General features: G+C 36.0%; 1 protein-coding gene across 1 annotated transcript in view; it reads right to left on the bottom strand.

Annotated features, from left to right (window-relative positions):
• LOC121417294 (recombining binding protein suppressor of hairless-like) overlaps window positions 1-11,968 on the bottom strand; it is a 30,227-nt gene extending 18,259 nt beyond the window's left edge. The window contains exons 1-3 of the mRNA XM_041610949.1: window positions 11,804-11,968; window positions 5,898-6,811; window positions 956-1,130 (exon numbers count right to left, since the gene is read on the bottom strand). Of these exons, the coding sequence (XP_041466883.1) occupies window positions 956-1,130; window positions 5,898-6,120 (398 nt within the window). The 5' untranslated portion in view covers window positions 6,121-6,811; window positions 11,804-11,968. The remainder of the gene's footprint in view (window positions 1-955; window positions 1,131-5,897; window positions 6,812-11,803) is intronic.
• Window positions 11,969-14,653: the final 2,685 nt, after the last annotated feature.

The following is a 14,653-nucleotide window of genomic DNA, read 5'->3' on the forward strand; positions in this document are numbered from 1 at the left end:
ATTACTAATATATTGCCATTCAGAGCTGCCAAGTAGTACTGATTTTCCGTATTTAGTACTGAAAATAGAGAAGAATACTGATGGTTTCATGCAAAATACTGATTTCTTAAGTTTCAGTTTATGTGTTGTCCTATGGTATTCCTGTGAAAATATTACATGTACTTTCCTTACCAAAATACTGATTTTCAGCCTTGAAAATACTAAAATGTTCTTGTTCAGGTTGGCAGATCTGGCCATTGTAAATATTTCCATTGTACTTTTTATACATTGCTGTCACTTTGTTTTGTGTACCGGTATTCATTGTTAATTTCTAATACCATTTTAGTGCACATGTACCTTGTTTAAACTTTATAATCTAGTTATATCTCTGTATGCCTGCCTTGATGTATTCTCTGATGTTTGTAATATATGGACCTCTGCTTTATATGCAGTTGTGTCTTGAATAAAATCTTGAATTGAATTGAATTTCATGTAGGCTAATAAAGCAGAGCTAATTTCAGGTAAATGCAATCAAAACAATTTTCTAACTTATAACCTTTGGCAAGAATTTAATAACGATACAATTAACATTAAAAAAATTAATTAATTTAAAAAAATCAGACAAATAAAAATAAAAAGAGTGTAGCTATATTAAAGAAAGGAATGATAAAACAACTCTAATAGAGTAACCTTTGGCAAGAATTTAATATTAAAATCAACATTAAAAAAAATGAATTATTAAAAAAAAACTAGACAAATCAAAATATAAAAAGAGTATAGCTATAAGAAAGAAATGATACAACAACTCTAATAGAGTTATCTTTGGCAAGAATTAAATAATGATCAAATTAACATTAAAAAAAATGAATTATTAAAAAAAATTAGACAAATCAAAATATAAAAAGAGTATAGCTATAAGAAAGGAATGATAAAACAACTCTAATAGTACAAAAAAATAAAGTATTTGATTTCATACCTTGAATGTAATTCATCCGCATGCATAGCTGTTGTCCCAGCGTTGGGAGGGGAAGAGCTGAGGGCGGGGCTGGGAGGGCTATGTACTGAGGTTGCTATGGTGTTGCTATGGTGAGGGCTTGACGTCCTGGCGACCATGCTCAATGCTTGCGAGTGTGACGGGATACTGGCGGAACCTGAATTCAAGGAAATGGATTATAAATATTGTCATAAAAATGGAGAGGACCATTTAATACATAAAAATATCTGTAAACAAAATGAAATGACTATTCATGAATTGCATTAATAAATACCGATATGATAATATTATAGTCAATAATACAATTTATTATTGATAATAATGAAAAATATAAAATATCATAACAATAATGAGAAGCAATGTTTTTGAAGATGATGATGATAATAATCAAAACAGGTCAGGTGCACTTGACAAAACATGATTGCCCCATGTACATTGTACGTCATTATCAATACAAATTTATATGTTAAAATGACTTGAAAATAACAAATATACCAATCATTCACAATGTGTACATGTACATGTATTTCACGTCACCATCTACCCATCTACAGGTACTGTAGATCAAAAATGAATTTTAAAAGTATCTGTTCTCATGAGTTTTAAATAAAGTTTTATATCAGCTTGATTTAATTCACATTCAGGTGCGGCCCTCAATATATACACAGGAGAGCCATCCGCTTCCTGATAAAGTACATTACACATGTACATCTAGCCATGGGAAATGATTTTGAATCCATAATTCTGCATCGGGTATCTCCTGTCTGTGAAGCAACCTCCCTCACACAGTGTAACAAATGATGGGAAAATCGAGGCCCAATGACATCTGTACTATGCACTCATGATCATCATCAAATGCCTACATGTAGTCTGATTTGCAGACCCCCTTTTTTGGCTGGCTTCCTACATGTACATGTATATATCAGGGCCCCGTCTTACAAAGAGTTAAGATTGATCCAATCAATCGTAACTCTATGGAAATCCATCAGTGTCATAATTTTTCTACAGGAAATTTGCAAAATGTCTTTTGTAAACAAAGGAAAACACACCAAATTGTCAAGAAATAAATGATTTATGGATATACATTCATATCTAGTTTTTGAACAAGCATTTGATATATTGGCGTTGCTGGCCATCCATAGTTGCGATTAATCGGATCAATCGCAACTCTTTGTAAGACAGGCCCCTGGCCTCTAATAGGCCCCCTTCAGAACTTGACCATTCATACATGTACATGTAGATGCGCAATCACACCCAAAATACTGTGCCTTGCATGTGGCTTTGGACCTACACGTAATCTAAAAAAATATCATCTATTTTAATAATCCGTGATAAAAATTTTGCTCTTAATTATAACGCTAATGTACATGTACATTGTATGCATAATTAGTACGCTAAATAATTATTTTTGTGTAATTACTATGCAAAATCATTCATTTTGGGTAATTGGTATGCAATCATTCTTTTTGCTTTTACCGTACCTCAAAAAGCTCCAGATTTTCTCATCTTTGGTGTAGGAACTCTGATTGTGTTATTACCCAATGTTCTTAAAAATTGTGACAATCAGATAAATTTCCTAGATGTGCATACATGTATTATTGTATTGTTTTTTGCAACTGTTTGATTTTCACGTTTTTTCTATGAAATTTGTCACTACAGGTGTATGTATATATATGTGATCCCAAACAGCATCAGATTAATATTTTGAAACAGAAATTTCATACATGTAGCAAAAATCATTCATGGTTTCAAGAAATCATGTTTTGTTTTTAAATTGTACACAAAATTATGTTCTGCTGCAATTTTGGTTTGACAATGTTATGAAGTGGATCTTCGGAACCACAAATTTGGTCTTGGAAGGTACAGGAGATACAAAGGAAATAGTCACAGAATATCAAGAGAGCTTTTTGCTTTCTAAAACTATTACCCCAAAAGTCGAGGGAGGGCCTCCAAGCTGACCCCTCCCCCAATGAAGGCAGAGTCACGTGTAAGGTTCAAGACCAAATTAAAAAAGCGGTTTACGAGAGCCTCCATCGTGGCATAGCCCCATTTACTGTACCAATTAGTATACAAATAGCGAATAGGGATGAGTGAGATGGTGCGAGATTTCGCATGAGGTGAAAGAAAGATGGTCTATTCAACGAGGCGTGGTTAACTTAGTTGAATGGAGCGTCTTTTTCTTTCACCGAATGCAAAATCTCGCACCATTGCACGAATAAGAATATTCGCTATTTGTGTCGTACAACGCCTCAGAATTTAACGAAAATATGAAACAAGTGGAATGCCTCTGGCCGTCTCACCTGCATCACGCGGTTCAATATAGCAGCAGTGCTGACTTTGAATACTACTCTAACTCGCACAAGATGTTCAGTGATACATGGTTACTCTTATGTCCACTTTTTATGAACTAGACCAATAAACTTACAGAGATATGATGGTTATTCACCAAAAAAACCCAACATGGCCAAAGTTCATTGACCTTACATGAACTTTGACCTTGATCATGTGACCTGAAACTCAAACAGGATATTCAGTGATACTTGATTACTCTTATGTACAAGTTTCATGAATCAGATCCGTAAACTTTCAAAGTTATGATGGTAATTCAACAGATACACCCAATTCGGCCAAAGTTCATTGACCTTTGACCTTGGTCATGTGACCTGAAACGTGCACAGGATGTTCAGTGATACTTGATTACTCTAATGTCCAAGTTTAATGAACTAGACCGATAAACTATCAAAGTTATGATGGTAATTCAACAGATACCCCCGATTCGGCCAAAGTTCATTGACCCTAAATGACCTTTGACCTTAATCATGAGACCTGAAACTTGCACAAAATTTTCAGTGATGCTTGATTACTATTATGTCCAAGTTTCATGAATCAGATCCATAAACTTTCAAAGTTATGATGGGAATTCAACAGATATCCCCAATTCGGCCAAAGTTCATTGACCCTAAATGACCTTTGACCTTGGTCATGTGACGTGAAACTCATGCAGGATGTTCAGTGATACTTGATTAACCTTATGTCCAAGTTTCATGAACTAGGTCCATATATTTTCTAAGTTATGATGACATTTCAAAAACTTAACCACAGGTTAAGATTTCGATGTTGATTCCTCCAACATGGTCTAAGTTCATTGACCCTAAATGACCTTTGACCTTGGTCATGTGACATGAAACTCTAATAGGATGTTCAGTAATACTTGATTAACCTTATGGCCAAGTTTCATGAACTAGGTCCATATACTTTCTAAGTTATGATGTCATTTCAAAAACTTAACCTCAGGTTAAGATTTGATGTTGACGCCGCCGCCGCCGTCGGAAAAGCGGCGCCTATAGTCTCACTTTGCTTCGCAAGTGAGACAAAAACCAAGAGTTTTACCCTGCAGTAATCTATGAAAAAGGAGAAAAAAATTTGAAAGCGAAAAGCAAACCCCACAAGCACACATGACCTTGGGGAGCATTGCGCATTTAGCCAACAGGCTTATACGCGTATTGCACCTTCACTTTACTGAGCACAATGAATTAAATCATATTGTGACATCACCTCCTAAAGCCATGATACATTTTGGATGGTGTGCAACGGGACGAATGTTTGACATTCAGCGTCTCATTTGCTTGTGTACAACAAGCTACATGTAAGTAGGCGTTGTACAACATGAAATGTTGAATTATAAACAGGGCCCCCCAGCATAAAAGTTACTTGCCATCCAATGCTAACTACATGTACATGTACCATGGTAACCGTGATCAACAGCCAATCAGAATCAAGGATTCCATGCAAGTTGACAGAGCATGGCAAAGTTACCATACATGTAATGGTATATTTATAACTTAAATCTGGAAGAGGTCTGTTTTACAAGACTATCAACAGGCCATTGTGTTTTGTGTTTCTCCTACTGGAAATATGATCCTTTCTACATTACCATTTTTTAATTAACTTCAATGGCAATGCGCACATGGGTGAGTTTCTACAAACTCTAGATCTACATGTACATGTACATGTATGTAACATTTTGCATCTTTCATAATGACTTTTACTAAGTACTGTTAAACTTAAGGGGGAGTTCACCCTGATGAATAGTTTGTTGTAGCTCATGAAAACGATAAATATTGGTGAAGATTTGAGAAAATCTATTCAATATCACATTTTTAAGTTTTTGATCTGTAACGTCACAAACAAGCAGTTTCCCCATATGTAATATACACTGTACATGTAAAATGCATAAATTTCAAGAACTTTTTTAATGTCTTGTGATGATTACATGTATTTTTTTTATTCTTAGGAGCATACTGTATTTGATTTGTGTATTGATATACTGGAGGTACAATAAAAACAATTTTCAATTTTCTGAGAAACTGACATTTCATTTATTTTTTACCATACGATGACGTCACAATTCAAATGATTAGAATTCTAATAACTTTTTTATTCCTTGAATGATTTTCCTCAAACCTTTGCCAACATTTTTTTCTTTTATTTTTCAGATTAATTTATCAGGGTGGACATGAACTTCCCCTAGATATTAAAGGACAAGTCCACCCGACAAAAAGTTGATTTTAATAAAAACCGAAAATTCAAATAAGCATAAAACTGAAAATGTCATCAACTTCGGTTGTAAAATAAGAAAGTTATGACAGTATGTAATAAAAAATATAAATGGAAAAAAGGAGAAAAAATCACGAATTAAGACTTGAATAATCAAAACTGAAAATAAATACATACTGTACAGTACATGAATGCTGAAAAATTAAATATCAAATTGAAAAAAAATAAGTTTATGAAAAAGAGTTGAATGAAGCTGATAAATGAATGATACTGAAATTGAAAAAAAAAAGTACCGGGTAATTAAAATCTGAATTGAAATACCTGTAATTTTAAAAACAGCATTTAAAGATAAATCTGTAAAACTTACTGTGATATTTCATGGAATCGTTCGCCACTTGAATGACAGTTCCGTATGAGATACCCGAAGCCCCGCCCACTGCGCCCATAATGAGTTGATGTTGACCCCGTGACATCATGTGCAGGTCATCGCTCAGGTCCCTCCGACCGGCGACGCCCATACCACGTTGCGACAGGTTAAGCGCCTCGTACGACGCATGCTGATTCATACTGGTGTGTGTTATGAGTTGCATATATTGAGTTCCTAAGTAGTTGAAGTCCGATTGTTGCTTCACATATGTGTTCACAAACTTTAGTCTCGTTGCTATGTCAGGGGGAATGATATTCGCTTACATGACTAGTCTTTTGTCCAAGTCTCAATTGATTTTAAGGTGAACAACTCCAATAAGCTCCTGAAAATATATATAGTTTTACTGCTCAGTCCAGGATGCCTAATTTTGCGTAATATTTAGCATCTAGGCACGTATCATACAATGTTTGCTTTGACAAAAATTACTTGGAAAATATCTCAAAGTGGTATTAAAATGGAAGCAACAAGGAGAATTGGCACGATGTTTGGTTTGGTTACAAAAGATGAAAGATGAATTGCATACGGTATAACATTTACATGTATGTATAGAAAAATTAATTTCAGTCCCACATGATCAATCTGATGACGGCATTTTCACAGGAACTTCGGACCCACAATGTAGAGACAGTCAAGGCTGGTTTTGACATAATGCGGTGCATGCAGGTTCTTTCTTCGCTTTTGAACCGCTTGGTATCAAAGCGTCGTGTTGAGGGAAGTTGGAATGATCGACGAATGGGAGACCGACTCAGAGCATGGAACCGACGTTGGCTTGCAGGTCTCCTTCGATGCGAATGCCCCAGGTGACCTGTATCCTCCGAACATCACTCGATGGGCCCATCTTGGAAGAAGAAATCCTAGAGAAAAAAAAAAGAAACATGCAAGTCACACTGGCAGATGCCATGCAGGATGAACACAAAACATACTGTATGCATACAGGCAGGGTGCTACATAAGCACTTGCATGATTGCCCGGGGCAACTAAAAGTTAGTCTGGCAAGTATTTTGAAGTAAAGACCAGAACTACTTGCCCAATTTGGGCAAGCAAAATTCTCACAGAATGACCAAAATTAGGGTCGATATCATATGATATTGACCCTAATTTTGGTCATGGCAGGCAAGATAAAAAATCACTTTGGAAAAAGAAATGCAATAACAAGGTACAAGTAGATCAGTTCATGTCAAAAGAGAGAAATGGTCAATGGTTTATAAAACCTCATAACTTTTTTTTGATGAGGTAAAACTTTTTTTTTCTAGGATTTTTATGGAAAGTGAAATAGATTTTTGGGCGAGTTTATTCCAACTATTTAAAAATTTACTTGCCTGAAGTTATATACATGTACATGTAGCATCCTGAAATAGGGGTTTATTTGGTCCAATGCCAATTCGTCTAATTGCCAACTCGTCTACTATCATTTTATCTACTGGTGGTCATATACGAACTGGTGATTAGACAAAGTGATGATTAGACCAAATGGTTATGGACTGAATGGTTGTTAGACAAAATACTGATGGACGGCATTTAATAGTCTTTGAAGGTACACCATGTGGTGAGTGGATGATGAGCTGGCAGTGGGCGAATAGGAAATTTTATGCCCATACAGGACCCAGCAGACCAGTGGAATTTCGGGGGTGGCTCCATCCGTTTTCATCTGCACCAGAAATTGACAATATTGGTTTACTGCTTTACACACACGTGGTAAAATTATTTCCAAAAACCCCTAAACAAGTTTTTCTCTGTGTGCAAAATATAACCACCTACATACATGTACACAAGTTTTTTTGCGGGCTTTATACACATTTTGGCCCCTAAACAAGATGTTGCCAGAATTTGACCCCGGGGAAAAAGCTTGAGGAAAAAAAAACATAAAACATACCCTAAACACGTTTGGCTAGTCTTAAAAAAAAAAGCTTTGGAAAAAAAACATGTATGTAACCTAAATATGTTTGACTCTGCGATTGACCATTGACCAGTCTTTCAAAACTACCCCTTTTTTTAAATCAGTGCTTCATAAATGTTGATACCCTTTATAATATGAGTGCACGCGCAACCCTCGTCCAAAACTGAAAAAACACCCCTTTAAACGTGTTTCGGGAGACACACGTGTGTACAGCAATATATTTGACTGGCCCCCCTCCCTGGGAATGTAATAAACGGACTGTCCTACATGTAGGAAGCATAGCGGTTGGAAGTGGATGACAGCTCCAAATGGGTCACCCGGAAAAAATTGTGAAACGGACGCATTTCGGAAAGTGTAGATGCATTACGGACGAAGCGGATGCAGCACATACACCTCTTACGGGAACAAGGGCAATTTTCGCCCCTCAAGTGCTCAACAGAGCCCTGGAAACCCCCATTCATTGTAATGCTTTATAGCTTAAAGATAAATTCCAGTTTTGGTAACGATCTCAAAATGACTTTTTACAGAATCCAATATAATGACCACCCAAGTGTCTGTTTGTATGAATAAAAAATATGTGCCGAAGGATTCTGGAAGAAATTGTGCAATTGCTGAGAAATAAGCAAAATAAGCGCGGATTCGGTCACTTCCGTCGGGTCTTTATTCCAGCAATAATAATACACTGTCCCACGTGTGCCTATCTGTGTTGGTGATCTTCAGTGTGAACGTTTTTCAGCGTAGATTTCAAGATTTCACAAAGTTCAGTTTATGTAACTGTACCAGATCTAGATCCTCGATGATATTCTGACAATTAAGCCTGGTTTTACAGACTTTCTCATGAAATCAGTGTTTACTGCAACTACTGGCATTTCTCTTTAATATCCAATGTTACAGATATTGCATGTAGGCAGTATGTTGTGAGGAAAGACTTCCTTAAAGGCTACCGCACGCCTTACGATTGGTCTGCAACCCAATTTGCGGAATAAAATGATGTAGAATTTGATGCTAATATTAAGACTTGGAATATCTTACTGTGTAATGTTCGAAATCATCGTACAAATAACTATGTTTAAATCTGTGACTATGATATCATCCTTCTCAGAATAAAAGCAAATTTAATATCTAGTCGTAATGACGTCATAGCAGTCGTACGATTGGCTACGATTTGAAACTTATTTGGCCTTTACTCCAAAATAAAGGTTTGCAATCTTTCAAAATGGTTATAATTCTAACCTAAAATATAATGATATGTTGCATTCACATTTTCAGAAAATGAGAAAAGTGCGATTTGTTCTAAAATCGGATTGCAAACAGTCGTATGGTGTGCGGTGGCCTTTATGTCCCCTCCATTAATCTAAAAAAAAACTTCTCCAAAACGCTTTTCTTTCGTTTTTTTTTCCTCCTTACTTCAGGTTTGATCTTGGATTCGAACCTCTCGCTGCAGAACGAAGCATCTCCAGTCTGTCGCTTTACATGTACATGTACTCACTGAGCTAACAGGAATTGTTGAAAGCCATGGGTTATATAATGGTTATCTATGATAATCTACTGATATTATGACTAGTCTACTCTCCAAGAGTATTGGGTACTTATTTTTCTGACTCATCGTGCTCCATCATCATATTGAAATTTGGAATTTATATTTGGAGGAATTGCTCATAGTCATGCAGTATGACGTCACAAATTAAAAAAATATAAAGAAAGTAAAATTTACCTCTTCTAACCTTTGCCGTTTGAAAGACTTTCATTCAACCATCACCCCATATTTTACTCTATTTTTATGCTTTTAAAGTTTTATTGAAATTTTTTAACCAACTTTTTTTCAGAGTGAATTTTTTTTTTTCATAAAATAAGCTATCTATTATTAGCTGGTCTGCCCAGATCTGTTAAGAGAAAATCTGAACTTCTTGACAAGCATCAAGAAATCACGACTTTGCAAGCAGAGGTCTTCAAACAAATAAAATGTGATACCAACCGATTTTATGGCATTGAACCCCTTTCTATTACAATTTCATGTACAGATGTCTCCTTGACTTCTTTTTTTTGTTAAGCATTGCAAAAGTATCAAGCGCAAATTAAGGTCACTCTTTTTCACAACACTTTTTTTCAGCCGAGTGCGCACGCGCACTGGTCGATCACCATAGAATTCTGAGATCACAATACCAGCGAAACCCTCGACCCTTTTTATAATCCCATCGAGCATTTTCTAGTCTGGGATCTTGCCGTTCGTTATATGGTAGACCTATTTATGAATTTAGTTGATTTTGTGTGAATTGTGAGAAATTTTTGATGGAATATTGACATAATGATAATTTCTAAAACGTGCGCAACTTTATATAATATGGTCACCCTTAAATGCTGTACATTTCCTCTCTTTTTTTTGTAGGGACTGATTCTTCTTCTTCTGGAAACAGTACAGTCCACCGTCTGGTGGTGTATTGTCGTACTGGTATATTGCGTACTGGATTATGACGATACTTCATAGTTAATCACAGTGTCACTGACAAAATAGTTATCGTGCTAGAGACTAGTCTAGTCTCTAGACAAGAATCACCCATGGGTTCATATCGTCTCGCGAGTGAAGGATTATCAGTCATACGCACGCGACACACCACTACACTTCGAAAATACAGTGGGCTTTTGCCCACATAAAATATTTTGTTTAAATAAACATTCCACATCCTGCTATGACACTTACCGAATCATTTAGATCCTTCCGTGACTTCTCCTTGAAGTTTCTTTCTAAAAATATGTATATTTTCTTGATCTTTAGTGAAGATTTTACGGAGATAGAAATCAGTCAGCGTTGATATCAATTTTCTCCTGAAGAGGGCACGCGATTTATATTCATATCAAAGACACGAAAAGGGAAAGAATAGGCACCTACACTATTTTACACGCATATCGACGCAAGGCATTACGCAAAGTCCGTGAAGTGTCCAATCTTTTCATTGTATAGACTTTGGTACACCGTATACGTATTATTGACGTTCGTCAAAGCTTGTACTGCTGGTTTCTTTCCAGGCACGTATATTATTTTCATTTTTTTTTTATCAGTCATCTTTTTAAATTAATGCAAATGAGTGTTATCATCACCAATAATAATCATTAATTATGTTTTTTGAAGGCATTTCATTAATTGGTGCCCATAATTAGTAAATTAATCATGAGGATTGCGCATTCAAAGAATTTAGATACAGTTATAAAATTACCGAGGAGCTGAATCAAGGTTGTGAAATTATTAGCGCCACCAACGGGCTTCCTTGTATTTCCGTGGAAGAGACAAGCGAAGTCACTTTCGAGGCCGAGGTAAGCAAAATGTGCTTTTTTTTATCGGATTATTATTTTATTATTATTTTATATTCAAAAAACTCTTGCTACTTACCGGCAAGAGCCCCGGTGCGTAGCGAGAAGGAGCTTCGGCAAATATTACTTCAGCAATGAAGCGATGTTTGCCGACTACTTCGAAATCCAGGGTCAAACACAGTCTATTGTACGAGGTTAGTACATACTAACCTCGTACAATGTGTGAGTGGACAAGAATAACCCCCGGAATTAATTCTAATTTCTAGGGACTTAAATTATTAACAATATCTGGTATTTTACGCTGTACCTGTGCCATAGTTTACAGTGTAACTGTGTAAGGATTACCAAAAGGTGTAAAATCACCGCCAAGCGCATTTGCAGAGAGTGCAGCGTAACGTTAGTTCGCTCCTGCTACTAAAAATCAGCAGCCGCATTCGCAAGCCAGGCCCAGTGCATAGATCAAGACCACTGCATTGCACAGGGCCTGCACTTGTCACCCTCATCACATCATCAACGTTCGCAAGTTCATCTTTCTCATAATTAACCCTCTAATCTTACAAAACAAGATCAAACGCTCTGAACATCATCCAAAACAATCATTCGTCACTTCTAGCCTGATAAGCAACGATAATTATATATTTACCGCATTAAATCCAATTACGACGAAAAGTTTCACCACCACTTTTTACGGAGTCTTCTTCTTCCAGCTCCAGACACCAACTTCGCGTTAATTTGGGCGAATTTTCTCACCCACTCGGCAAATTCCCACGATCAATTTGCGTAATACAATTTAGAAATACATTTTTAGAAATTTGTAGAGATTTTAAATAGTGTTTTCAATTTGATAAGTCTATCATATCTTATAAATACTGTTTGCTACTAATAATTATTTTTATAATTTGAATTACTATAATAAAAATTGAATATTGAAAGAAAAATTATCAAATATCCTGCTGAAATCCGTCCAAGAAAATAACGTGTGAAATTGGCCACCGCTTGTTTCGGTCCTGAAAAGCACACCGTGGGAACTTTACATAGTTGATTATGAGCCGTGGGAATGGCTGTTCCCATCGAAACTACCCTCCCCCTGGATTAGATAACGGGGTCAGACAAGGGCGACTCGGCCTTTGTTCGCTGCCCTGCCGTTGGTTTCGAACAATGCAATAGACCTCCTGTTTTCCCCATGCCCTGCACTGCTGTGTATCTCGGATTAAAATCTCTAACATAACATCGCTACCCGTTCTCGAGTTGCCATTATTAAAGATTTGCAAGGAGGATATGTTTCGACCCCAAAACAACATTGATCTGGGAAAAGCTTACAGTTTCTTTCAACATCGAGTAAAAAAAAGTTCATTCCAATGTTGACCTTGGCTTCCTCAGAGGGGACATGTGGATAAAAAGGCAAATGCCTAATTTGCATACAGATTTCCCAGGCAAGGCTGGTGGACGCGTCCATTATTTTTAGGGAGAATTATGAGACTGTTATTTTAAATGATCTTCCCTACTTGGTTACTATCAATATTTCTGACTGATAAAACAATTGCCTGTCTAACCTTTTTTTTAATGTTTTCATTCATCAAGTTTTTTATGAATTATGCAGAACAATATACATCTCCTATTTTTTTTTTAATTCTGAGGATCCCCTTAGTTATAATCGAATAGTCCATGATTGTGCAGCTACCATACCAAGGCACAAAGAAACTTCTTTTACCTCTTCAATTTCCCAGCACACAATGTACATAGCTAGGTTTCGGAACTACGACCTAGTTGACAGTCATGTTCAGGGCAAATTGAACTTGAAAAGGCTGAAGCCGCCCCTTCAATTCTCTGAACAAGAAAAAATATGGGACATCGTATCAGGCCATTGTCAAACAAACGACACAGAGAGATCATGATTATCGTCACTTTTATTCTCCTTTTTTATTCTCTCTCTGAATGTGAAAAAAAATGTAAGATAAAAAACAAATTTATATGAGATTGGAATGATTAAAAATACATAAGAACAATTAAAATCCATTAGATATTAATGAATAAAGAAGAAAAGCGGATGAAATATAAATGAACAGTAATTAGCTGTGATCTTTCTCTATCATCATCGTTCATTTAAAGGTATTGTTTAACTTTGTGAGCAGCCGATTTAAAAATTCTCCAACCAAGATGAAACATGTGTACAAATGCATGTATTAGAACTAATAAACCCCGAAAACAACCATTATTGAGAACGAAAAGCGAAAACTACAAGGCAAACCCCGATTTTGTAAACAGGCGTCTTATAGACACCTAAATAGTACACATAAGTGTATGAGATGAAATTAAGATGGTGTTTCCGGTCACTTTATATTTCAATTTTTGAAGCACTAAATAATGATTTTCGAACGCAGTTTTTTCTGGGCTTCATTTTTGTAACATATCACAGACACAGGTGACAAGTGTGACCTTCTAGCTGAGATCTTTTAAAAGTCAAACCAATGTTAACCAATCACTTTAATACGATGGAATGATTCAATTATTAAACCACCTTGACGTCAACGTTTTGACAGGACGGTGCGGGGATCGGCCCGATGAGTCGTATTTCATTTTGTGTTTTTATGATTTATTTAATTGTTAAATTATTTATTGATTCATTCATTCATTTATTTATTCATTCATTTATTTGTTCTATTTTTGATTGATTTATTCAATCAATTACTTAGAGCCTATTTTTTTATTTATTCAATCATTTGTTTATTAATTTATTTCATTTTTTATTTTTATTTATTTATTCTTTATTTTATTTTATTTTCTTGGCTCGGGCAGAAAATTATATCACTGCTCCGCGCACCCATTTTGAGGAATCATTACTAAATTGGTCCCTCTTTTTATGCAGTGATAAAACATTTCTCAACGCTTGCATTTTCTCTTTGACTTTTCTGTTCCTGCTTCAAGTCGCTTGATATACTTTTTACGGGCAATTTTATTCTTACAGGCGTGTTTCAAGAATACCAAAATCAGGTGTCAAATTAAAAAGTTATTAAAAAGAAAATACCGGTAGTCATTATACACGGCACGGCTAATATAAAGAATGATGAAATCACACACTCTAATAATTGTCTTCTGACTTATTAATTGGTAAAGAATAAAGGACGTTGTCTCATCTGTAGTTCATTTTACCATCAACAATATAGCACCACCCTTGTCGACTAAACTGCAAATCAAATTTTTAAAAACAGAGGTAGCGTTTCTGAGATAGCGGCCTCGCCGGACGCTGCCCGGACTCAAAGAATGTTTCGGTATCTGTCGACAGGACACGGTATGATAAATTTCTCAAAACCACTTACCTAGCATTTTTCCCATTTTATTGATATAGAAGAAAGATTGAGAGAATTAAATTACATTCATCCGTTTAGGTGTCACCCCCGGCCCCTCTCTCCCCCCCCCCCTTTCCCCTCCCCCTCTATTTCAAAACCTAAGAACATGAAACATTCCAATTTTCTCCCTGTTTGTCGTATGAAAC

This window comes from Lytechinus variegatus, chromosome 6 (assembly GCF_018143015.1).
Source record: "Lytechinus variegatus isolate NC3 chromosome 6, Lvar_3.0, whole genome shotgun sequence".
NCBI lineage: Eukaryota > Metazoa > Echinodermata > Echinoidea > Temnopleuroida > Toxopneustidae > Lytechinus > Lytechinus variegatus.